This window comes from Hyla sarda, chromosome 5, assembly GCF_029499605.1.
Source record: "Hyla sarda isolate aHylSar1 chromosome 5, aHylSar1.hap1, whole genome shotgun sequence".
Lineage (NCBI taxonomy): Eukaryota > Metazoa > Chordata > Amphibia > Anura > Hylidae > Hyla > Hyla sarda.
The window spans coordinates 263,431,035-263,456,785 of record NC_079193.1 but is presented as its reverse complement, the minus strand read 5'-3'; the positions used below and the strand labels follow the sequence as shown (position 1 = coordinate 263,456,785).

The 25,751-nt window shown below is 44.0% G+C and overlaps 1 protein-coding gene across 6 annotated transcripts in view; it reads right to left on the bottom strand.

Annotated features, from left to right (window-relative positions):
* DLGAP1 (DLG associated protein 1) overlaps positions 1-25,751 on the bottom strand; it is a 668,048-nt gene that overhangs the window by 45,386 nt on the left and 596,911 nt on the right. For all 6 annotated transcript variants that reach the window (XM_056521639.1, XM_056521637.1, XM_056521640.1 and 3 more), the window contains 2 exons: positions 19,187-19,551; positions 15,606-15,697 (listed from right to left, as the gene is read on the bottom strand). In XM_056521639.1, the coding sequence (XP_056377614.1) occupies positions 15,606-15,697; positions 19,187-19,551 (457 nt within the window). The remainder of the gene's footprint in view (positions 1-15,605; positions 15,698-19,186; positions 19,552-25,751) is intronic.

The window sequence follows — 25,751 nt, the reverse complement described above, 5'->3', positions numbered from 1 at the left end:
TATATATTTGCAACAATGCAACAGGTATAAGTGACATTACATTTTCTAACAGTGACAATTTAACAACAATTTTCCTGTTGTGGTCTATACTTTCTTTTATTTTTCCTAAATGGTAATATTTGTACCTTAAAATGTACAGTATAAATATATATATATATATATATATATATATATATATATATATATATATAGACGAAGGAGAACATTCACTTGCACTCACCGGTTTAGTGGAAGTCAGTGTTCTGGATTATCCGTTGTGCTGGGAGACGAATGGATGAGGTTGCTCAGAGGGTAACAGCCGTTTTCGCGCACAGCCGCGCGCTTCTTCCGGCCTCTTGAGCGCGCGGCTGTGCGTGAAAATGGCTGTTAGCCTCTGAGCACCCTCATCAATTTGTCTCCCAGCATAACGGATAATCCGGAACACTGACTTCCACTAAACCGGTGAGTGCAAGTGAAATAAAAGCAGTGCCCTCCAAATGTTCCATAAATCAGCATATATATATATATATATATATATATATATATATATATATATATATAAATCCATATGTAACCAAATAAGTCACACTATATGCCCAGAGGACATATATTTTAGTGTATGAGAAACCAATACTTGCTGTTTGCGCCTTTTATTGTCCTGTTTGTTAAAACATGTGACACGAGTCAAGCAAATATAATTACAGACAAACAAGGTTTCCCTATAAGTAAAAGACCAATGTTTAAATATTTACAGAGAATACATTATATATTTTAATCTGACATGCATAAAAGCTATGTGGCATGCACTATACAGGTTGTAGCATACTATTACAATGTAAACATAAAGCTTCTGCAGGTTGCAGAAAGTGGATCAAATATTTGTGATTCATGTCTGAACCTGCTCGATTTTACACAAACAAAATTCTCGACAAAATAAACATTACAGGACGTGCTATACGGCGTATTAGCATTAGATCCCCATGTGCACAGCAATTGACTTGCATGTAGCTAAGGTTACATCTTGCACACGAAAACATTTATCAGTGTCACAAAAGGTGACATCACAACTGTCTGCAGCGCTCCGAACCCTGTACAGTGTTTGCATTCCTCTTTTGATAAGTCAGATCTGTCACTCACAGATAGCTCTGTCTCATTGAAGGCGTGGGAACATAGGTAGAGAGAATGCACATGCTTTACTGTAATCCATAGCTCTGGAGTGCCATAGAATCTTTTAATGATTATGCAGACTTGTCAGGTCAACAAAGCGTGCACGTGGGCTTTGATGTAGAAACATAGAGATCAGGAATACATCATACTACATTATACACTGCAATATACACCCAATGTATTGGGAAAGTTTTCCGACCCTTTACTTTTTTCACATGTTGTTATAACATATAAAATCTATTTTTCTCCATTATTCTGCACTCAATAACCCATACTGAGAATTTTAGAATGTTTTGATAAATTTATTAAAAATAAATAACTAAAATTTTCCAAGTATTCAGACAGCTGACAATGCATATAAGAGAAAAAAACAAGCCATGAGGGGGAAAGAACTGCATGTAGAGATTAGAGAGAATTGTAAGAATCCACTGCCCAATATCATCCCTACAGTGAAGGATGGTGGTGGTGGCATCAAGCTGTGGGGGTGTTTTTGAGACTGGACTGAAGGTTCACCTTCCAACAAGACAGTAACCCTAAGCCCACAGCCAGGGCTACACAGGAATTTCTTAGGGACAACTCAATCAATGTCTTTGAGTGAAACAGCCAGAGTCCTGATTTGAACCCAATAAAACATCTTCGGAGAGACCTGACAATGGCTGTCCATCAACTTAACCTGACAAAGCCTGACAGATCCCCAGCTAAGGCTGCATTCACACCACGTTTTGTACATGCGGGTGCTGGATCCGGCTGGGGGAGGGGAAAACCGGCCGCTCCCGTACCCCAGCCGGATCAGCCCGTAACTCCATTTACTTTAATGAGCTGACCGGAGTAAAACAGTGACTCTGGTTGGCTCAGTTTTGACCCGTATGCGGTTTTCTGACCGGACCTAAAACCGTAGTATACTACGGTTTTAGGTTCGGTCCAAAACCAGATACGGGTCAAAACTGAGCCGACCGGAGTCACCATTTGACTCCTGTCAGCTCATTAAAGTAAATGGAGTTACGGGCTGATCCGGCTGGGGTACGGGTTTTCCCCTCCCCCAGCCGGATCCGGCACCCGTATGTACAAAACGTAGTGTGAATGCACCCTAACCTTGACAGAGCTTGAGAGGATCTCCATAGAGGAGATGGAGATATAAAAGGTCACCAGCCTTATCTACACATGGGCTTATTTACACCCATGTTTTCTTGCTGACAGGCTCGCTTTAATTAAAATTTGGAATGCGGATCTAAGCTGAATTGAAAAATACTTAGACTTAATTCATTATAAAAGACTTGTCTTTACATTTTATATCAATAAATAGTATTTTCAGATTTTTGTAAATTGTATAGTCAAAAGATGACCAACTGCTTGGAAAGAAGTATCACATTTTTTAGTTATTATCCATCCTGTCTGATAATTTTGTCAACACAAGGAATCGCCACTCAGCCAATCACAGGCGGGGCATTACTACAGCCATTAATTTGCTAAGCATGTAATTCCTTGGGCAGACACTGACCCCCAGAAGTACTCTACAGCAAAACCAGGCTCTGTGAGAATGGTGAGGAAGGTGAGTATAGGATTTTTTTTTTTAGTTACCACCAATTAGTCTAATTATTAAGAAAAAATACTGATCCAAATACCCTTTATGGGAGAATACTTAATTCTCATTGTTAGAGCCCTAGGTTTTCACACCAAACTGACCATCTTATGTGTATGAGGGCCTCTTGAAAAAGGATCAATCAACCTCATGTTCTTCCTGGATTTAAGGGTACCTTTCATCAAAAAAAACTTTTGATTTATTATAGGTTAATGTATGCAGAATAACTTTCCAATTGCATGTTATTAAAAAATATGCTTCTTTCTATTTAATTTTCTACTTTGAAAAAATGACCACTAGGGGTCTCCCTACCAGTCCTTTTTTTTTTTTTTTATAGATTTCAGACTTATGCTGGAGTCCTAAATCTCAGACTGCAGCCGGGACACAGACAAACTCCCTGGCAGGGAGCAGTGCTGAGCTTGTCTGTGTCCAGGCTGCAGTCTGAAGTCTGAAATCTATAAAAAAAAGGACTCGTAGGGAGACCCCTAGTGGTCATTTTTTCAAAGTGGAAAATTAAATAGAAAGAAGCATATTTTTTAATAACATGCAATTGTAAAGTTATTCTGCATACATTAATCTATAATATATCAAAAGTTTATTTTTTTGATGAAAGGTTCCCTTTAACCCCTTAACGACGCAGGACGTATATTTACGTCCTGCGCCGGCTCCCGCGATATGAAGCGGGATCGCGCCGCGATCCCGCATCATATCGCGTCGGTCCCGGCGCTAATCAACGGCCGGGACCCGCGGCTAATACCACACATCGCCGATCGCGGCGATGTGCGGTATTAACCCTTTAGAAGCGCTTCTAAAGTGAAAGTGAAAGTGACCCGGCTGCTCAGTCGGGCTGTTCGGGACCGCCGCGGTGAAATCGCGGCGTCCCGAACAGCTGATCGGACACCGGGAGGGCTCTTACCTGCCTCCCCGGTGTCCGATCGACGAATGACTGCTCCGTGCCTGAGATCCAGGCAGGAGCAGTCAAGCGCCGATAATGCTGATCACAGGCGTGTTAATACACGCCTGTGATCAGGATGAGAGATCAGTGTGTGCAGTGTTATAGGTCCCTATGGGACCTATAACACTGCAAAAAAAATGTAAAAAAAAAGTGTTAATAAAGGTCATTTAACCCCTTCCCTAATAAAAGTTTGAATCACCCCCCTTTTCCCATAAAAAAAATAAAACAGTGTAAAAAAAATAAAAAATAAACATATGTGGTATCGCCGCGTGCGTAAATGTCCGAACTATAAAAATATATAATTAATTAAGCCGTACGGTCAATGGCGTACGCGCAAAAAATTCCAAAGTCCAAAAAAGCGTATTTTGGTCACTTTTTATATCATTAAAAAATGAATAAAAAGTGATCAAAAAGTCCGATCAAAACAAAAATCATACCGATAAAAACTTCAGATCACGGCGCAAAAAATGAGTCCTCATACCACCCCATACGTGGAAAAATAAAAAAGTTATAGGGGTCGGAAGATGACATTTTTAAACGTATAAATTTTCCTGCATGTAGTTATGATTTTTTCCAGAAGTGCGACAAAATCAAACCTATATAAGTAGGATATCATTTTAACCGTATGGACCTACAGAATAAAGATAAGGTGTAATTTTTACCGAAATATGCACTGCGTAGAAACGAAAGCCCCCAAAAGTTACAAAATGGCGTTTTTTTTTCGATTTTGTCGCACAATGATTTTTTTTCCCGTTTCGCCGTGCATTTTTGGGTAAAATGACTAATGTCACTGCAAAGTAGAATTGGCGACGCAAACAATAAGCCATAATATGGATTTTTAGGTGGAAAATTGAAAGGGTTATGATTTTTAAAAGGAAAGGAGGAAAAAACGAAAGTGCAAAAACGGAAAAACCCTGAGTCCTTAAGGGGTTAAGCTGCCACCAAAGGTGTGTGGACAGGGCAACATACATGTGTATACAATGCCATATGAATAATTTGCCAATAGGGTTTATTTCTGAAGGGATGATTCCCAAATAACCTGTATACATTACACTATTGTTGATATGTCCAGTGTGTGTTATAGTCACAGAAATTTCATGGAACCTCAGTCCAACACTGGTCCCCAGTTCTGCCTACACACAGGTTGGCAAGTGTTTATTTGGTACTTTGTATTTCATTCAGTTACATGTTTATACAGTACATATTAGACAAGTTGGTTGGTTGGTTGCACAGCTCAGTATTTCATCTATGGTTGACTGGAATCTTTTGATCTCCTGCCCAGGGTTTATTCTTTTATTTAGATAATACCGCATTTTATCAATAACACAAGGTTATAAAAAAGAAACATGATGTATTTTGTGCCACAATGGATGTGGAGTTACTTGTTGACATAGTGAAAGCCTTTTGACAGAGAATCTTGTTTACTGCAGACGCCTAATATAAAATTCAGTTCACAATGAACAATTCAACTGAACGATGATATAAATATACTTGTTTATTGTACTTTTATTCATTTAGATGTGATGCCTATGAATAAGTTTTGAAAAAGTGTGAAGGGCAAAAAAAAAAAGAAGAAAAAAAGAATTCTATTCTGGTTGTGGCTTAGAAAACGAAGCTAAAATATTCATTAGGGAATCGGATGGGCTTTGTACAGGATAATTACAGTAGAGAATATAGCTACTTTATTTCTTAGCTTCCTTTTTAAAACTATAATTAATATAGTTGTTAAAAAAGTTTTCTGGGACCTTTAAAAAAATGTTGTACACGCTTGGGCCAGCATACAAATAAAGAAATCAAACCCCTTCCCCTACCAGGCCTGCTACTATGCTGTCATGTACATTGTTCACATGGTGCTGCTACCAATCACTGGCCTCAGTGGTCATGGACTGTACATAGAGCAAGAAACTTGACTTACTGATACCCAACATCCACAGTTTTAAATGTGCCCTAAAGATACAACTCTTCATGCAGGCCTATCACATTCGCTCATTGGTCATCTTACTATCACTTTGTCCCCTTTTGAGACCTCTGGCTTGTGGAGACATCAAAAGTGTCATATTTGGCAGTGTCCTCCTATGCTTGGAGATTAGCTGGTGACAGGTTCACCCTCCTTTATGTAACCTACCCAATTTATAAAACATGGCTGGACCATTGTTTAAATATAAATATAGCACATTCTGCTTTTTGTCTCACCCCCATTCCTCATAGACTGTAAGATTTCCGAGCAGGGCCCTCACTCCTCCTGTTTGAATATTAATATTGTAATGTCTGATACTTGTCTTTATTTGTACCCCTAAAATTGTAAAGTGGAATCTGTTGGCGCTAGATAAACATTATTATTATTATTACTACTGACTGCAGCATCACTTCAGAAACATATCTTATGTCAATATAGCAGGCCCAACTGGGGACAACAGAGCAACCACCCATTTTAGGCCAGTTTTAACCAGTACTAAGAATTCTGACACGAGTCCTGCAATAGTCACATAAAGGTTTCATCCATAGGGAGCCATAAACAATTAAAGGGGTATTTCAGCTTTATGCATCTCATCCCCAAAGGATAGGGGATAAGATCTATGATCACAGGGGTCCCGCCACTGGGGACCCCCGTGATCTCAGTGCAGCCCCCAGCATTCTGTGCTGGGTGCTGCCTCCGAGACGGGGACATGACGTGACGTCACGGCCAGGCCCCCTAGTGACGTCATGCCACGCCCCCCCATTCATGTCTATGGTCATCATGCCCCCTCCCATAGACATGAATGAGGTCACTAGGGGGCATGGCCGTGACCTCACGTCCCCGTCTCTGAGCCAGCCCCCGGCACAGAATGCCGGGGGCTGCACCGAGATCGCGCAGGTCCTTTGGATAGGGGATAAGATGTATAAAGCCGGAATACCCCTTTAAGACAAACCTCAAGAATAAAAATTCTTAATATTGTTTGTGCACTTGCATTGAAGAATCATGTTTATAAGACTATGGTTCCATAACAGTTGGGGTGAAATTGCAGAATACCATGATCATATTGCTACCTTAGTGTTCCCTTATGGGGAAAAATATTTCAACTCCAATAACTGCCCAAAATGTAACCAAAAGTCGATTAAAGTTGTCCAAACGCACTGATTTCTGGGACCATCTTACCAGCTGTGTATGGAGGCCTCCCAATGGCAGAGGTTGGGTGCCAACGTTTACTTGATCAAAAAATGTATTACCAGCTTTTGGCTTAGCCATATATATTAACATAGAGTAAAGTGTGTTATGAGAATGCCTCTGAAAGAGTTAATGCTAAAATAGCAAGCGCCAACTTGCATGCCCCCACAACCCACAGTCCTGCTCCATCTGTGCATCTATTGTTGCTTTCAATGAAAGTTTTTATAACAGGACAACAATGATCTCTTTCATGTATTTGAAGATGCTTCAGTCACCTGAATGTCACTGCGAATAATCTGAGTGTGCCAGCTTGCATGCCATCAGCCTGACACATCAGTGAGTCGTAAGCTCCATTTCTGAAAGCAGTTACCGTAATTCTGAAGTAATTACCCATCGCTCCAGATACGATACATCTAGAGCTTAAGACTTTTGTTGCTGTCCTTTTGTAGCAATCTGAGTCATCCATTTTCTTGCATGACTTCACAGAAAAGAAGACAAGCCACCACAGGAGTTTAATTTTACAAATGATCCGTTTGTTGAGTAACCTATCTCGGATGAGATCTGTAAGTCTTCAAGTCGAGGCATGGTGACCTTTGCTGAACCTACCCTTATATATTAAAGAATTGCACAAATAACAGTTCCTAAATACACTCCTCAACATTGAAATTGCAACACAAGGAAGAAAAATCTGTAGAATTAAAAAAAAAAAATGTTAAAGGGGTACTCCGCTGCTTAGCGTTTGGAATAAACCGTTCCGAACACTGGAGGTGGCGCCGGGAGCTCGTAATGTCATTGCCCTGTCCCCTCATGACGTCCTGTCCCGCCCCCTCAATGCAAGTCTATGGGAGGGGGCGTGCACGCCCCCTCCCATAGACTTGCATTGAGGGGGCGGGGTGTAGCTTCATGAGGGGGTGGGGCTATGCCATCATGAGCTCCCGGTACCGGCTCCATGGTTCGTAACAGCTTGTTCCAAATGCTGAGCAGCGGAGTACCCCTTTAATGGTAGGCAAATGATGAAAAAATTGAAGTATGAGTGCCATATGCAGAAATGAGCTTACATGCTCTGGCCTGCTATCAGTGAGGATATTAAAGGGGTACTCCACTGGCCAGCATTCAATGTTTTGAATGCTGGCCCGTGGAGTACCCCTTTAATGGTTGTAAACGAGGAGAGATATTCCAGCGCAGGTATGTCAGGAAAGGGATACTTTATTGCAGAATCACATGTAAGTACAAGATAAACATGGATAAAGGTGACGCGTTTCGGCCCTGCAAATGGGCCTTAGTCATACCATTTAATGGTTTTCTGAAGAATATTCTGCCATGCTGAACAAACTTGGGCACATGTTCCATGGTAGACAAGTCTGAAAACGCTTCAGGCTATGGTAGCACATGCAGACTTCTCACAGTAGCATGAGCAACATGTGACCTGGCATTGTAGTGTTAAAAAATCCTCCTTGGACACTTCAGAGAAAAGGCCATACCACTAGTTCCAGAACCAAATCAATGTAATGCTAAGCTGCTAATTTACCTGGAATGAAGACTAGAAGGGTCCTGCTATTGTACATTATGCCAACCCACACCATAATCCTGGTAGCAGGGCCAGAGTAATTTTCCCTGCTCAACATTGAAACTGCAACACCAAGAAGGACAAGCAGTGAGATAATGGTGCAGTTATCTTGCCAATGGAGTCCGGAAGGGAGGTCTGTCCTCTTCAACGATTATTCACAATTTTGTCTCGCATGCAATGATAGCTGGAGATTGGCCTGGAGACCACGTGAGCAACGCCATGAAGAAGCCTTTATAAAGGAATGTCACACAGGTCCAGTTATGGTGTGCGGCGTCATAATGTACTGTATAGTAGCCTGAGCACTTTAGTCTTCTTTCCAGGTGCACTAACAGCTTGCGGTTACATTGATTTGGTCACGGAACCAGGTGTACTGTGATTTCTCTAAAGTGTCCCAGGAGCCTTTTTTCAATGTGACAAGGCCAGGCGGCATATTGCTTTTGCTACTGTGAGCAGCCTGCATAGCCTAAATGTGCCACCATGGCCTGCAATGTCTATGGTCTTGTCGTCATTAGCCGCCAATTGAAAAGAGAGCTGCCTGCAGTGGATCGTGATGATTTTTGTGCCCAAGTGCATTCAGCGTTGCAGAACAATCCTCAGACAGCCATTAGTAACGCAATGCAAGGCATGTAAGCGCGTGTGTTTTCTTATGATATACACACAAGTTCATTATGGTCTGATTCTTTGTACATCCAGAGCCTGTAAAAGTATACGTTGAAATATGTATGTATGTATACTGCAGTGGGCCCATTTACTTTAATGTTCTGAACAGAGTATAGCAGTGACAACATTTAGTCTATTTCTTGAAATATATTACTCTTTGAGTTCCTATAAAAAAACAACTATGGGATTGGGAAATAGACCCAATGTAGTCACTAGTATACTATGTTCAGTGCGTTAAAGTAAAAAGGTTGCACCATGGGAGCATCACGTTATATGTCTGCATACCTTTCGAAAAACGAGATGTGATTGAGGCATTACAGTCTGCTCAGAAAACAAACAGGCATTTCACATAGGGACAAAACTGTAAAAAAAAAATGAAAAGTTTAAATAAATAAAAAAAAGAGCAATTAAGAAAGGAAATAGTTAAACTATTGATGTAATGAGGGCTCAACCTTATAAGGCTGCATTTAGAATCTGCAGAATCTTGTTTGGGAAAGTAAATGTTTAGAGCTATCATTTACAGATGAGTCAGATGAGGACACATATGGAGCAGAAAATGTTGAATGGAGCAATTTGCAAGCTGGAAAGAGCACTATGCCATGCAGACTGGAAGCATTCTTTGGATAGGGGATAAGTTGACTGATCGCGGGGGTCCTGCTGCTGCCTCCCCCCCCCCCCCCCCCCCCCGCGATCTCCCGCAGCACTAGGTGTTCTAAAATAAACGCCGGTTTCCTGCGGCAGTGGTCGTGATGTCATGGCCATGCCCCTCGTGACATCATGCCATGCCCCCATTCATGTCTATGGGAGTGGCATGTTGGCCGACACGCCCCTTCCCATAGCCATGAGTGGAGGGGGGGTGTGATGTCACAAGGGGGTGTGGCCGTGATGGCCTCTGGCTTCGAGCTTTCTGAACAAAATGTTCAGAACACTGGAGCACCGAAGTACCCCTTTAAGTCTTTTGTTTTTTTATTAAGTTTTCTGGTTTATTTAAGGTTGGGTGCAGCTGTTCAATTTTGCAGAAAACAACTGGAATTGGGATAATGGCTGGGGTAAACTTGGTGGGCGCACTGTTTGATGGGAGTTTATTGGCCTAAGGACGCATCTTTATCTATGTTCACATTATAAATGTCATAATTCTATATATGAAAATAGAAGCTTTACCTGCGCTGAAGAAACAAGAATGTACTGCAATCCTCAACTAAAGGTTGGTCTCTGAGGATTGTTCTTGAGGACTGTCCCTATTCCTTGAGGTCTAGTTGACAAATGGTTTTCCCTCTTCTGTATTCCTGTATGAGGTGATTTCAGCTTTGTTGATCTGTCACTTATATATCAGTAATTGCATTGTCAGCAATTCCTAATATGCTGCTATTACCCCAATCACTGTCTTTATGACCGGCACCAATTTAGGTAATAGGGAAGATGAAATTTCCTGTGACTACTTTTGCTGGAACCACTATTTTCTATTTTCCTTGCCAGCATTGCAGCTGTTGTGATGTGTTGTTGGACATAAGAACATACCCTCTTCTACCTTCATTGCAATGTTCCGCCTGTATTCAACTCATGGTATCGGGACCATAGTCACTGGGAATTTAATATCCCTTCACCTGCCTTCCATGTTAGGCTAGTTTAGCACAGAATCTCATAGTGTCTGTCTGTCAAAGGTCGGTGTATGTGATGTCTACCTCTGTTGTATACCTATGACAGTTGTCACATAGTGGAATAGTGTCCCATGTTTAAAAACAATGCATTCATCTATGTAAGTCCTATAGAGAGTGCATGGAGTAGTGGCCATTCTCGTGATTAGGGGGTTCCCGTGCTCAGCCCCCACTGATCAGATACTTATCTTCTATCCTTTGGATAGGTAATAACTTTATTAGGGATGTCCCGATACCATTTTTATAAGACCGAGTACGAGTACCAATATTTTAATTCTAGTACTCGCCCATACCAAGTACGAGTACTTATATTTTAAAGGGAATCTGACACCAATGACCCAGTTTCTTGTGCTGTTTACCGTATGATATGTGGTTCCTTGTTGTGTACAATGGAGGCGGCTGCTGTAGTATGAGCCAAGATTTCTCTCTTCTCCATTGGGCAGAACAGGGAATTTGCATTGGCGGTGAGATCGATGACCACATGGTGAGCAGTGGTATAAATCAGGTCACCTGCACTATCTACCTACAAATTCAAGTTAGTGAAGGTGACTCTGCTGTAAGATTGCCTTTAACAGAAGGTAGTATCCCCTTGCAGACATTATCAGCAGCCCCCCGGCAGTCATTAGTAGCAGCCCCTCCATAGACAGCAGCGCCCCTTGTAGACAGCAGCCCCCCTTGTAGACAGCAGCCCCCCCTGTTGACAGCAGCCCCCCCTATAAATTGCAGGCCCCCCCTTGTAGACATTAGTAGAACCCCCCTGTAGACCGCAGCACCCCTTTAGACAGTGGGCCCCCAATTAATCAGCAGCAGGCCACCCTTTAGACAGCAGCAGGGCCCCGACGTTCAGACAGCAGCAGGTCCCCCCCTTTAGACAGCAGCAGGGCCCCCTGTTTAGACAGCAGCAGGGCCCCTCGTTTAGACAGCAGCAGGGCCCCCCGTTTAGATGACAGCAGGTCCCCCTCTTTAGACACCAGCAGGCCCCCCTGTAGACATTAGTAGCAGCCTCCTCCTTGCAGACAGCTCACATGCAGCTGTCCTCTGTCGGGTGCTGTTGCTCCACTGCCCCCGTTCTCCCATCCTCCCGTCCGCATCATGGCGTCCTATGGAGGAGCATGTGACATATACATCACTCTGCTTCCTCCGTAGCGTTACGCTGGGCGCAGGGGAGGAGGTGGAGTGAAGTATGTGTCACATGCTCCTCCATGGAACACTATGATGCAGACGGGAGGATGGGAGGACAGGGCAGCGGAGCGGCAGCAGGTATCGGACATGGTATCGGGGACATTAAACAATACCATGCAAATGGATAGTATCGGCCCCAATACTAGTATCGGTATCGGGACAAACTTGATATCTTGGTATAATCCATTTTATGTAGGAAATTAAGTTACCTAGATCACATATTGTTTGCCAAACAGTCCACAGTCTCCATTGATAAAATGATATGTACCCAAAGTATTCTTATATATTCTAGTATAGTACACTAGCATACAATCTATGCTCAGCCCTGAAGATGATGCAGATCTTAATGTATTAGCACTGCATGGTACACAGCACTGAGATCCTCCCATGGGAGAACTAAACTGAGGGCAGTGATGAGTGACCGGTCAAGAAGTGGGTTAAAAGGCCATGAGACTAAACAAGCTGAGACATTCCTTCCATTTAGTATCAGTGGGAGTAGCTTTCCATGGAGAAGAACTAATGCATCCCTTTACCTTTTGTCACATTTTGCCTTCATTTTTATTTACTGAATTAGACTTCCAAATTAGGCCGTGTTCACACCACCATCGGAGCCTACCGTTCAGAGTTTCCATCAGTGGTTCTGTCAGATTTGAAGGGAAGAATAGCACAGCATGCAGCACCATTCTTCATGTTAAAACAGCAAACACAACAATGGAACCTGACAGACATCAATATAAGTTACTGGGGTCTGTACAGCACTGTTGGTATCTGTCATTTGACAGGCCTGGCGATTCTGTCAAGATTTCTTTATGCTGCATGCTGTTTACTTGTCAGTTGTTCCTGCTCTTTAGCACTAGACTGCTACTACCGTCACCTTGTCAAAATGTATTCTATTACTAACTATTGCTAACAAAGTGGCAGTCTGTTAAAGGGGTACTCTGGTGGAAAACTTTTTTTTTTTTAATCAACTGGTGCCAGAAAGTTAAACAGATTTGTAAATCACTTCTATTAAAAAATCTTAATCGTTCCAGTACTTATTAGCTGCTGCTTATAAAATTTCTGGCACCAGTTGAGTAAAAAAAAAAAAAGTTTTCCACCAGAGTACCCCTTTAAGGAGCAAATAAGTTTGATATATATATATATATATATATATATATATATATATGGCCAAGAACCCCAGCACTGCAGTGCAGTAAAGAAATGCGCTTGTGGTCCACCTAGGGGTAAAGTAGGCGGAGCTACATTCAGAGATGAGGGGTTGGAGCAGGAGGCTGTAAGGTCACTGCTGACCCCTGTGACCCGGATATGACATAAACAAGAAGTTCTTTATGCAAATAAAAAGGCACTGTTTAGAAGAGCAGCAACTGATGATGTCCAGGGGAACAGAGGCCAAAAAGTTTACAGGAAATAACTAAGGGAAAGGGAGGGAGTACAAATGATGGTCTAATCCAATAAGAAAACGAGTTGGGAGACCCCTTTAAGTCAGGAATTTGTCCAGTATTCACTCATATATGACAATGAAACTTGATCAATACCTGATAAAGAAGCAGGAGTTGTCCCAAAAGGTCTGCTGCATGTCCTGGTACTGGACTGTTTCTTTACTGGCATAACCATTTGCTTTAACTATGGACATTGCTGTGCCCAGTACCCCAGACTGTGTTGAGTATAGGTGAACCCCAGCATCCAGTGGCAGCTTATACAAGTAAAGGTGACCTGCTTCTTAGAATTACTTGGAGTTCATTGATTCTTTTCTACCAGCAGTGCGTAGCAGCAAGATGTAAGAGTATTCCAGCATCACAATAAAATATTAAAATAGCAAATCTTTAATCCATATCGTTTAAAACATCACAAACAAGAAAACAAAAGAATATGCCCGCTCCAAACCCTATGCTCTGAATCATCATTCTGGGAATGTGATGTGTGTGGCCGTCCCTAGCCTGTTTCCTCAAATACGCACCCCGCTCAGGTGGAGAGAGAGCGCTGTGCATTTGAGGCAGCATAAAAAAGACCCCGATGCTAGTGACTCAGTGACCCATGACCCATTTTTGGAAAAACATTTTTTTTTTTATAAAATTTTTTATGAAAGAGTTTTTTGGGCAATCTAGTGGTTTAAGGGGTTAAAATTTGGAATGTACTATGGACTTTGTACATTGGGGTATAGGGAAAATGTAGTACTCCAAGGAAGTGTGATACTCTCTGAAGCAGTTTTTAATGCAGAGGCCCGAATGATCGGGGCAAGTGTCACATTGAGTGGTGGTGTCCTTCCATATCCCCCTCTTGTGACACACACTGCATTTTTTATGGGATCGTCCCTTCTTTCCAGTATGTGGCACTTCACCTGGATAGTTCTGGCCTGGGACAATCCTGGCACCTATAACTCCAGTTCCTTGGGATTGCCAAAGATCAGGACCTTTAGGACTTATTCTTGGAACTGGAGGAATGTCCCTGTGTTGCCAGCGTACTGGGACAGTACAAAAGAGTTGTACATGGCAACCTGTACCAAGTAGACCACAACTTTTTTGTACCATACCTGTGTTTTCCGCGTGGCATTGTATGTCTTGAGGACTTGATCAGAGAGATCAACTCCCCCCATATACCAATTGTAGTCCAGAATACAATCGGGTGTAAGGACCGTTGTTGTGGTGTCTCGCACAGGGACAGGGGTGCTGCCATTACCATGAATTGTGGTCAGCATAAGGACATCCCTCTTATCCTTATACCTGACCAGCAACAGGTTTTCATGGGTAAGGGCACGGGACTCACCCTTGGGCATAGGTGTCTGGATAAAATTTAGAGGGAGGCCTCTCTGGTTCTTCTGCACGGTCCCACAAGTGGACGTGGATCTGGCAGCGAGGGATGTGAAGAGAGGGATGCTGGTATAAAAGTTGTCCACATAAAAGTGGTAACCCTTATCCAGAAATGGGTGCACAGGGTCCCAAACGAGTTTCCCGCTAACACCCAGATTTGGGGGACATTCTGGGGGTTCAATACGGGAATCCCGTTCCTCATATACTCTAAAAATTTAAGTGTACCCGGAGGTACTCTCACAAAGTTTGTAGAGTTTCACACAATACCGCACCCGCTTCGAGGGAATATACTGCCAGAAGATTAGTCTCCCCCTAAAACTGATAAGAGACTCATCTACAGAGAGCTCCCTGAGGGGTACGTAGGCCTACAAAAATTTGGCTCCAAAATGATCTATGGACGGACTCACTTTGTAAAGCCGTCATTGGCAGGATCACTTTGGGGGGTTAAAAAAGAAAATGGGTTCTCTAGCAAAGATTGATATTGGGCTCATATTATGGAGTCTGATTTTTTCCATTTAGGATAGAAAGGTCTGTTGTTTATTTCCTCTTTCTTTGTATCTCTAATGAAAATTGGGCAGATGAATGTTGTGCAGCACTGTGTTGTCAAATTCACATGTATTTCCAGTTTGACACCTAAGCAGTAGAACAAGGCGCTACTTTCCCTGCTGCATATCCCTATTCAAACGAAGCAGAGCTTCCCGCTCCATCACTATAGTGGCTGTTTCCAGTGTGAGACCCAGCATAATGGTATTCTATGGCACCGTGTCTCGTGTGGGAAGCTCTGGCGCTCTGTTTTGGCTTTTAGGCACGGAATTTGAAATACATGCACAAACTCATGCATAGTTCTATAACACCATTACCACTGTGCATGATACTGCATATTAACATTAAATAATCATAATGCCTTACGCTCTTTCTTCTTCCACTTGAATTCCTACGGACTGATATCTGTAGGCTGCCTCCCTCTCCTCTGCAGTAGCGGCTTCCTCTGGCCCATCAACCTGAAAAACAAAATTAAGCAAATACACTTACAACAAATAAGTAACTAACCCATGAAATATATACTTAAAGAGGACCTGTGGCCACCCCACAACAGACAATTTTCTTTATCACTAAATAACTCCTATATTCCTGACATATGTGGGTGTATATTTTGTCTGTCAATTCAGGGAATCAGTCGGATGGTCGTGAACTTAATTTAGTGAATATCATATAATGGGCAGGATTATACAGTCAGGAGTTTCCTATTAGGTATACACGCCACTCAATGTAAAGTATTCACACCCCCTGTCTGTATAATCCCACCCATCACCTGATATTTACTCACATTTTTTTTAAATAAAGTTTATGCCCGTCTCACTTATTCCTTAAAGGGGTACTCTCCTGGAAAAAAAATGTTTTTAAATAAACTGGTGCCAGAAAGTTAAACAGATTTGTAAATTTCTTCTATTTAAAAATCTTAATCCTTCCATTACTTATCAGATGCTATATGCTCCACATGAAGTTATTTTCTTTTTGAATTTCCTTTCAGTCTGACCAAAGTGCTCTCTGCCGACACCTCTGTCCATTTTAGGAACTGTCTGGAGCAGGAGAGGTTTGCTATAGGGATTTGTTCCTGCTCTGGACAGTTCCTGACATGGACAGAGGCGTAAGCAGAGAGCACCGTGGTCAGACAGAAAGGAAATTCAAAAAGAAAAGAACTTCCTGTGGAGCATATAGCAGCTGATAAGTACTGGAAGGATTAAGATTTTTAAATAGAAGTAATTTACAATCTGTTTAACTTTCTGGCACCAGTTTATTTAAAAAAATGTTTTCCAGGGGAGTACTCCTTTAAATTGTGAAACAAACTGTAAACCCTCATTTCTCAGGTAGAGGAGGGCATACTGTAAAAAAAAGTGGTTTTGATTAGGGCACCCTAAGCTATCACATGACAGTAAAATCTCAATGTTTTGGGTTTGGCCCCAGGTGCTCTTTAGCTATTCAAAGTGTTATGTTAAGTATTATTTGGAGCTGTTTATAATTTGTCTTAAAGGGATTATCCAGGAAAAAACATTTTTTATATATATCAACTGGCTCCAGAAAGTTAAACAGATTTGTAAATTACTTCTATTAAAAAATCTTAATCCTTTCAGTACTTATGAGCTTCTGAAGTTAAGATTGTTCTTTTCTGTCTAAGTGCTCTCTGATGACACGTGTCTCGGGAAACGCCCAGTTTAGAAGCAAATCCCCATAGCAAACCTCTTCTAAACCAGGTGGATCCCGAGACACATGTCATCAGAGAGCACTTAGACAGAAAAGAACAACCTTAACTTCAGAAGCTCATAAGTACTGAAAGGATTAAGATTTTTTAATAGAAGTAATTTACAAATCTGTTTAACTTTCTGGAGCCAGTTGATATATATAAAAAATTTTTTTTCCTGGAATACCCCTTTAATTCAAGTTCTATATTAAAGAGACTATGTCAGCAATTCTGAATCCTCAATAGGACAGGAGAGGAGTGTGATCATACCTGGAGTTACTGTCATGCAACATACATGACCGATAAAAACATGTTTTAATGTCATATGGACATAAGTATTCAGACCCTTTGCTATGACACTTGCAATTTCTCCCATTTCTTTGGATCATCTCTGAAATGTTTCTACACCTTGATTGAAGTCACCTGTGGTAAAGTCAGCTGATTGGATGATTTGGAAAGACACAGCCCTGTCTATATAAGGTCTCACAGCTGACTATGTACATCAAAACAAAAAAAGTAATGAGTGGAAAAGAATTGCATGTAGAGCTCAGAGACAGGATTGTGTAGTGGCACAGATCTGGAGAAGGGTACAAAAAATTCCAAGTTTCCAAGAGCACTTGGCTTCAATGATTCTTAAATGGAAGATGTTTTTAACAACTATGACTCTATCTTAAGCTAAGCGCGCCACCAAACTAATTAATCGAGTGAGAAGGGTCTTGGCAATAGAGGGGACCAAGAACCCATTGGTAATTCTGGCTGAGCTCCAATGATCCTGTGTGCAGAGGAGGCCAGAAATAAGCCTTTCCTTAGTAAAAGAACCATGGAAGCCCATCTGGGATTTACAAAAAAGCACCTAAAGGACTCTCAGAGTGTGGATTCTTTGGTCTGATTAAACTTTCTGCCCTCAATTCTATGCATTATGTCTGGAGAAAACCAGGCGTCGTTCATCACCTGCACAACACCATATCTACAGTAAAGCATGATGGTGGCAGCATCATTCCGAGGGGCTGTTTTTCAGCAGCTGGGACAACTGGAGTCTGTAATCACTGCCAAAGCTGCTTCAACTAAGTGCTGAGTGAAGGGTCTAAATATTGATGTCAAGGCAATATTTTAGGTTTTCCTTCTGAATAAAATAGCAAAGATTTAATACATTCTGCTTTCACACTTTAATTATAGGGTATTGAGTGTAGAATAATTAGGGAAAACCTTAATTTTGTCAAAAGCTTAAAACAAACTAAATCCGAATACACTATAATTTGTGGGAAAAGCTCAAGAATAACTTATGAATTATTCATGAATATCTCTGCTCATTCTCTGTTGAGCAGCCATGTGGGTGGTCCTACACAGTGATTGACAGCTCTCTCTAAAGAGGCCTGTGGAAAATGAAAGAAGCAATCTGATTGGTTGCTATGGGCAACTACACCCCTCTTCCTCTGCACAGGTTTTGAAAAATCTCCCCATATATGCACACTTATACACAGATATCTGTCAGTCACCAAGTAGGACCACCTACTTGACTACTTAGCCCAGAATGAGCAGAGTTGTTATTTATCCTGAAACATTCCCATAATTCTGTATATCAGTCTTTTCAGCTTCTTCTGCTCTGCAACATGATGATGCCTGTTGCTTGAACTGCATATTCAACATGACAAGTTCCCTTTAAAGGGCTACTCTACTGGCCCAGCATCTGGAACATTTTGTTCCAAATGCTGGGTGCGGGCTGCAGGGGTCGTGACATCACGGCCACACTCCTTGTGACGTCACGTCACACCCCCTCAATGCAAGTCTATGGGAGGGGGCGTGGCAGTGCCACGCCCCCTCCCATAGACTTGCATTGAGGGGGTGTGACGTGACATCACAATGAGTGTGGCCGTGATGTCCCGACCCCCCGCAGCCCGCACCCAGCATTTGGAACAAAATGTTCCGGATGCTGGGCCAGTGGAATACCCCTTTAAGGACATCACCATCAAAATTAACATTTGCTTTACAAGAAAATTTCCTGTTGGAAACTCAGAACCAACCTCTATCGAAATTTTAGATAAATGTTTATAACATTTTAGGTAAATCACCCATAGTTCATCACTTAGTTAATGTAATGTACTACAAATATATGCACGTGCTGCCATAAATACTTTGGCAGAAAGCCAACCAAACAGGTCAATGCTTTCATTTTCCAAAGAGACATAGAATAAAAAGCTGTAACTTGATACTCATTATTCCTATGCGATTTGTAGAAAAATGGCTGGCTTACCTGAACTCCAATGGATAGATTTTTCCTGAACTGATTCTTTTTCCTGTCATCTGCAGTGATGGTGGAAACTGTAGAAGTGGAGTTTACTGTCATGGTGTTGTCCATGTGCTGGCTTGCTGGGCCATGAATCTGAGCGTTGGCAGCTTCGATAGCGGCCGTAAGTGCTTTCATACTGTCCAGACTCTCAGTAGAATTACTGAGCCCTGACTGACTAATCATATCCCCCCTTTGTCCATGTCCATCCATGTAGGCATCTTGGGCAGATTCTGTGCTACTCTGAGCAGTGATGGAGATGAAAGGTTTTGTTGTTGTCCGGGGTGGTACTGGAGGAGGTGTCTTCTTATATGTGGTAATACATGAAGATACTGAAAAAGAAACCAAAGATGATCAGTATGCACTCCTTGTTCCTCATCCCTATGAGTACAGTATATTATATTTTATTATATATTACAGGGCATTGTCCTCCTTATCATTACCAATAAAACGTTGTAAATCCATCATATCATGATAGTACCGTATTTCAGAACAGAGAAGTAGAAAGAATAAAGGTGAAGTGAGGACATGTTAACATCTTATGCACTCACTCTTACTTACAATATAAGCAGACAGATATTACCATTAGTGTATTCACTATGCATTTCCTTTCTTCAATATTCTTATATATTTCTTACATAATTTTAAGTAGACACACCATCCTCCTATTCTCAAAAGTAGGCCCCAACATATGTGCCTCTATTACTTTCTATGCAGAGAAGTCAGCATTATACACATATTTATGCGGTCGCCATTCCTTCATCTCCTTATAAGCCAAGATATTGTTACAGGGATCTAATAGGGAGTTATTGGGAGGCATCAAAGCCTGAAAAATACATGTAGTGTTAATGTTGATAACATTTTAGGTGAATTGCCCTTAGTCCATAGCTTGGTTTCTATAGTGTTCTTCAAATATATACATGTAACATCTTAAAGCTCTGCTCCTGCTAGGCATACATACACCACATGGATTAAATACTCTGCCCCCCTGTATGAATTAGATAATGTGCCCCCCCATATGGATTAAATACTGTGCTCCCCTATATGGATAAGATACGGGGACCCCCTATATGGATTAGATACCGTGCCCCCTATATAGTTTGGGGGGCACAGTAGTTAATCCATATAGAGGGAGCATTTAATTCTTTTTCATATGGGGGGCAGCATAGTATTTCATTCTTTTTTTTTTTTTAAACACATTTTATTGAAACATTTTCCAATAAATAACAGGATGAAATGATGAAAAAAACAGGAGTACGGTCATACAGGCAATGTACAGTGATGTGGGAGCCCGAAGGTCAGACTATACATTCTGAATTAACATGTCACATAACAGGTAACCAAGGATAAATAAAATAGAGTGCCACATGTGTCGAGGATGAAGATGGATGGAGGGAAAGCAGCTGTAATCAGGTATGTATTTACAGTGGTAGTTGTAAAGCTCCCAGTGTGTTCCCTATCGCCCCCAGACAGTACCATTCAGTGGAGCTGAATGGTCTCACAATTTCACCAATTTCACCGTCAGTGTAATGAGAAAGAATAATTACCTTCCATGTATCAAAGAACTTCTCGGTGTGAGTGGTCTTGTTACGCCTAGCGCTCCGGGCCCCCGCTCCTCCCCGGAGCGCTCACGGCGTCTTTCTCCCTGCAGCTCCCCGGTCAGTCCCGCTGACCGGGAGCGCTGCTCTGTCATGGCCGTTGGGGATGCGATTCGCACAGCGGGACGCGCCCGCTCGCGAATCGCATCCCAGGTCACTTACCCGTTCCCGTCCCCTGCTGTCATGTGCTGGCGCGCGCGGCTCCGCTCTCTAGGGCGCGCGCGCGCCAGCTCCCTGAGACTTAAAGGGCCAGTGCACCAATGATTGGTGCCTGGCCCAATTAGCTTAATTGGCTTCCACCTGGTCCCTGACTATATCTAACCTCCTCCCATGCACTTCCTTGCCGGATCTTGTTGCCCTTGTGCCTAGTGAAAGCGTTTTGTGTGTGTAAAGCCTGTGTACCAGAACTTCTGCTATCTCCCCTGACTACGAACCTTGCCGCCTGCCCCCGACCTTCTGCTACGTCCGACTTTGCTTCTGCCTACTCCCTTGTACCTCGCCTATCTTCAGCAGTCAGAGAGGTGACCCGTTGCTAGTGGATACGACCTGGTCACTACCGCCGCAGCAAGACCATCCCGCTTTGCGGCGGGCTCTGGTGAAAACCAGTAGTGGCTTAGAACCGGTCCACTAGCGCGGTCCTCGCCATCCCTCTCTGGCACAGAGGATCCACTACCTGCCAGCCGGCATCGTGACAGTAGATCCGGCCATGGATCCCGCTGACGTCCCTCTGCCTTACATCTCTGATATCACCACGGTGGTCGCCCAGCAATCCCGACAGATCGCCCATCTAACCCACCAGCTGTCGGAAGTATTCACCATTGTGTCGCAACTTCAGCAGCAATCATCTCCTCCGCCAGCTCCTGCACCCCTTCCGCAGCGAGTGGCCCCTCCTAGCCTCCGCCTGTCCTTGCCGGACAAATTTAATGGGGACTCTAAGTTTTGCCGTGGCTTCCTTTCGCAATGTTCTCTGCACTTGGAGATGATGTCGGACCAGTTTCCTACTGAAAGGTCTAAGGTGGCTTTCGTAGTCAGCCTTCTGTCTGGAAAAGCTCTGTCATGGGCCACACCGCTCTGGGACCGCAATGACCCCGTCACTGCCTCTGTACACTCCTTCTTCTCGGAAATTCGAAGTGTCTTTGAGGAACCTGCCCGAGCCTCTTCTGCTGAGACTGCCCTGCTGAACCTGGTCCAGGGTAATTCTTCCGTTGGCGAGTACGCCATACAATTCCGTACTCTTGCTTCTGAACTATCCTGGAATAATGAGGCTCTCTGCGCGACCTTTAAAAAAGGCCTATCCAGCAACATTAAAGATGTTCTGGCCGCACGAGAGACTCCTGCTAACCTGCATGAACTCATTCATCTAGCCACTCGCATTGACATGCGTTTTTCTGAGAGGCATCAAGAACTCCGCCAGGAAAAAGACTTAGATCTCTGGACACCTCTCCCACAGTCTCCACTGCAATCTGCGCCTAGGCCTCCCGCCGAGGAGGCCATGCAAGTGGATCGGTCTCGCCTGACCCTGGAAGAGAGGAATCGCCGTAAGGAAGAGAATCTTTGTCTGTACTGTGCCAGTACTGAACATTTTTTGGTGGATTGCCCAATCCGTCCTCCACGTCTGGGAAACGCACGCTCGCACCCAGCTCTCGTGGGTGTGGCGTCTCTTGATGCTAAGTCGGCTTCTCCACGTCTCACGGTGCCTGTTCGGATTTCTACTTCAGCCAGCTCTCCCCTCTCAGCCGTGGCCTGCCTGGACTCTGGAGCTTCTGGGAATTTTATTCGGGAGTCCTTAGTGAATAAATTCCGCATTCCGGTGACCCGTCTTGCCAAGCCACTCCACATTTCCGCGGTCAACGGAGCCAGGTTGGATTGCACCGTGCGTTACCGCACGGAACCCCTCCTAATGTGCATCGGACCTCATCACGAGGAAATTGTATTTTTGTCCTTCCTAATTGCACTTCTGAAGTTCTCCTTGGACTACCCTGGCTTCAACACCATTCCCCAACCCTGGATTGGTCCACTGGGGAGATCAAGAGTTGGGGTCCCTCTTGTTCCAAGGACTGCCTTCAACCGGTTCCCAGTACTCCCTGCCGTGATCCTGTGGTTCCTCCTGTATCCGGTCCCCTTAAGGTCATTAAGGACTCTGCCTGCCACAGGAAATGCCTCTCCCCCCCTCCCAGTCCCATCAGGCAAGCCTCTGTGTCCCCTCATGGCCCTCGTCCTGGTGTCACACTGCCCCGTGCCAGGTCTCGCCCTCTGCCCTCTCTCCCCATTCCTACTCCTGCTGTTCTGCCTGCCGTTGAGGAATCCCTCCATCCTTTCCCGGTGTCCTCATCCCAGGGGAGGCAGTTACCGGACAAAGAGAAGGGGAGACCTAAGGGGGAGGGTACTGTTACGCCTAGCGCTCCGGGCCCCCGCTCCTCCCCGGAGCGCTCACGGCGTCTTTCTCCCTGCAGCTCCCCGGTCAGTCCCGCTGACCGGGAGCGCTGCTCTGTCATGGCCGTTGGGGATGCGATTCGCACAGCGGGACGCGCCCGCTCGCGAATCGCATCCCAGGTCACTTACCCGTTCCCGTCCCCTGCTGTCATGTGCTGGCGCGCGCGGCTCCGCTCTCTAGGGCGCGCGCGCGCCAGCTCCCTGAGACTTAAAGGGCCAGTGCACCAATGATTGGTGCCTGGCCCAATTAGCTTAATTGGCTTCCACCTGGTCCCTGACTATATCTAACCTCCTCCCATGCACTTCCTTGCCGGATCTTGTTGCCCTTGTGCCTAGTGAAAGCGTTTTGTGTGTGTAAAGCCTGTGTACCAGAACTTCTGCTATCTCCCCTGACTACGAACCTTGCCGCCTGCCCCCGACCTTCTGCTACGTCCGACTTTGCTTCTGCCTACTCCCTTGTACCTCGCCTATCTTCAGCAGTCAGAGAGGTGACCCGTTGCTAGTGGATACGACCTGGTCACTACCGCCGCAGCAAGACCATCCCGCTTTGCGGCGGGCTCTGGTGAAAACCAGTAGTGGCTTAGAACCGGTCCACTAGCGCGGTCCTCGCCATCCCTCTCTGGCACAGAGGATCCACTACCTGCCAGCCGGCATCGTGACAGGTCTCCTGTCTTTCTGAGTCAATTATGTCTATCCCACAAAGTTTTTGAGCTGCGTTATCAACATAGGCAAGGTAGGGGTAGAGGGCTTGAGCCAGAAGGCAAAGATGCAACGTAAAGCTACAAAAAGGACAATATGCACCATTAGGGGCACTGTAGAGGGAGCTTGCTGGTCTGGTTCTGGTGGTCAAAATTGGTCAAAAAGTAGAGCTCTTGGGGTAAATGTTAAGGTCACATCCCACGTGTCTTTAACATAAGCCAAGACAAGTTGCCAATAAGCTGCAGTATGAGAACAAGTCCACACACTGTGCCATAGATTAGTCAGGGAGGTGGAGCATTTAGGACAGGCAGTGATTCTGTCAGGGAAATCTGGGGACGGGAGAATATTAAAACCGTAAAGGGCCTTATGGGCCAGCTTATAGTAAGTTTCCCTCCAGCTCTCAGTATCACAGTATCTCTCAATAGGACAGAGCGCTTCACCAAGGGTGGCACTTTAGAGTAGGAGGTGTGGAGGAGCCGAGAGATCCCATGGATCAGCTAAAGCCATTTCCAGGTCATGGACAGCATGGATGGAGGAACCATGAATCCAATCCCCTACAAACCAAAACAAGCAGGACAAGTTATAACCTCTTAAATTAGGGAAATTCAGTCCAGTTTAGAATGGGCTATCCTAGGTCGTTTATCCACCCAAATGAATTTTGTGAAAGCCGAGTTCAAGGACTTAACTTCGGTGTGTTTTAACAATAGGGGTAAGGTCTGCAGAGGGTAAAGGAGCTGAGCAAAGCTGATCATAAAGGTAAGTGGGATATTACCCCACCTCAGTAATTCAGCCCTAATTTTGGAGAAGAGGGGGGAGTTCAAAGTGTATACCGTGCAAGGAGTTTTGCCTATTTTAATCCCTAAATAGGTGACAGTGGAGGAGGCGACACGAACACCCAGGCCATCTAATTCTGGGAGCCAGCTGGGCGGGGAAGGTCCTATGGGAAGTAATTCCGACTTAGCAGCATTCACTTTATACCTTGAAAATGCCCCGAAATTCTGTAGATGGGCTAGGACACCAATGAGTGAGGATCCTGGGTCATCTAGGAAAAACAAGACATCATCCGCAAACATAGTTTCACCACTTTCCCTCCCACCCTAATGCCCGAGTAGATGTCCGAGTACAATAAAGATCTGGCCAGTGGTTCGAGAGCCAGGTCAAAGAGAAGGAGTGAGAGTGGGCACCCCTGTCTCGTCCCCTTAAATAAAGGAAAGGATACCTGGTGGTTAGACTCTAGCCATAAACCCCAGCCAGATAATCACGGAAGGCACCCTGTAAGCCCATCTGGTCTAGCACCATCCCCAGCCAGTCACAGCACATTGTCAAAGGACTTTTCTGCGTCTAAAGCCAGTAAGGCTTGCCGTTCACCTTGCAGGGGATGGTGCTGCAGCCGGTCCAGAACCACTAGGACAGTCCTTAAATTTAGAGTAGCAGATCGGTTCCTGATAAACCCCACTTGATGGGCCCCAATCATTTCTTGCATAAACCTAAACAAGCGGTCATCTAGAATTTTAGGCAGAATCTGGATATCCGGATTAATTAATGATATAGGACGGTATGAGCCTGGGTCTCTAGGGTCCTCACCCGGTTTTGTTAATACTTTGATATAAGCTAGTGAAGCCTCCTTCTTTATGGAGCCAGATGTCATGTATTCCCGGAATACATCCACCAGTAGCGGGGACAGCTGGGGCTATAGGGCTTTATAAAATTCACTTGTTTAACCATCAGGTCCAGGGGCTTTGCCGTTATGCAGGTATTTAATGACACTTTGAATCTCCTCCTCTTTCACCAGGGCATTAAGT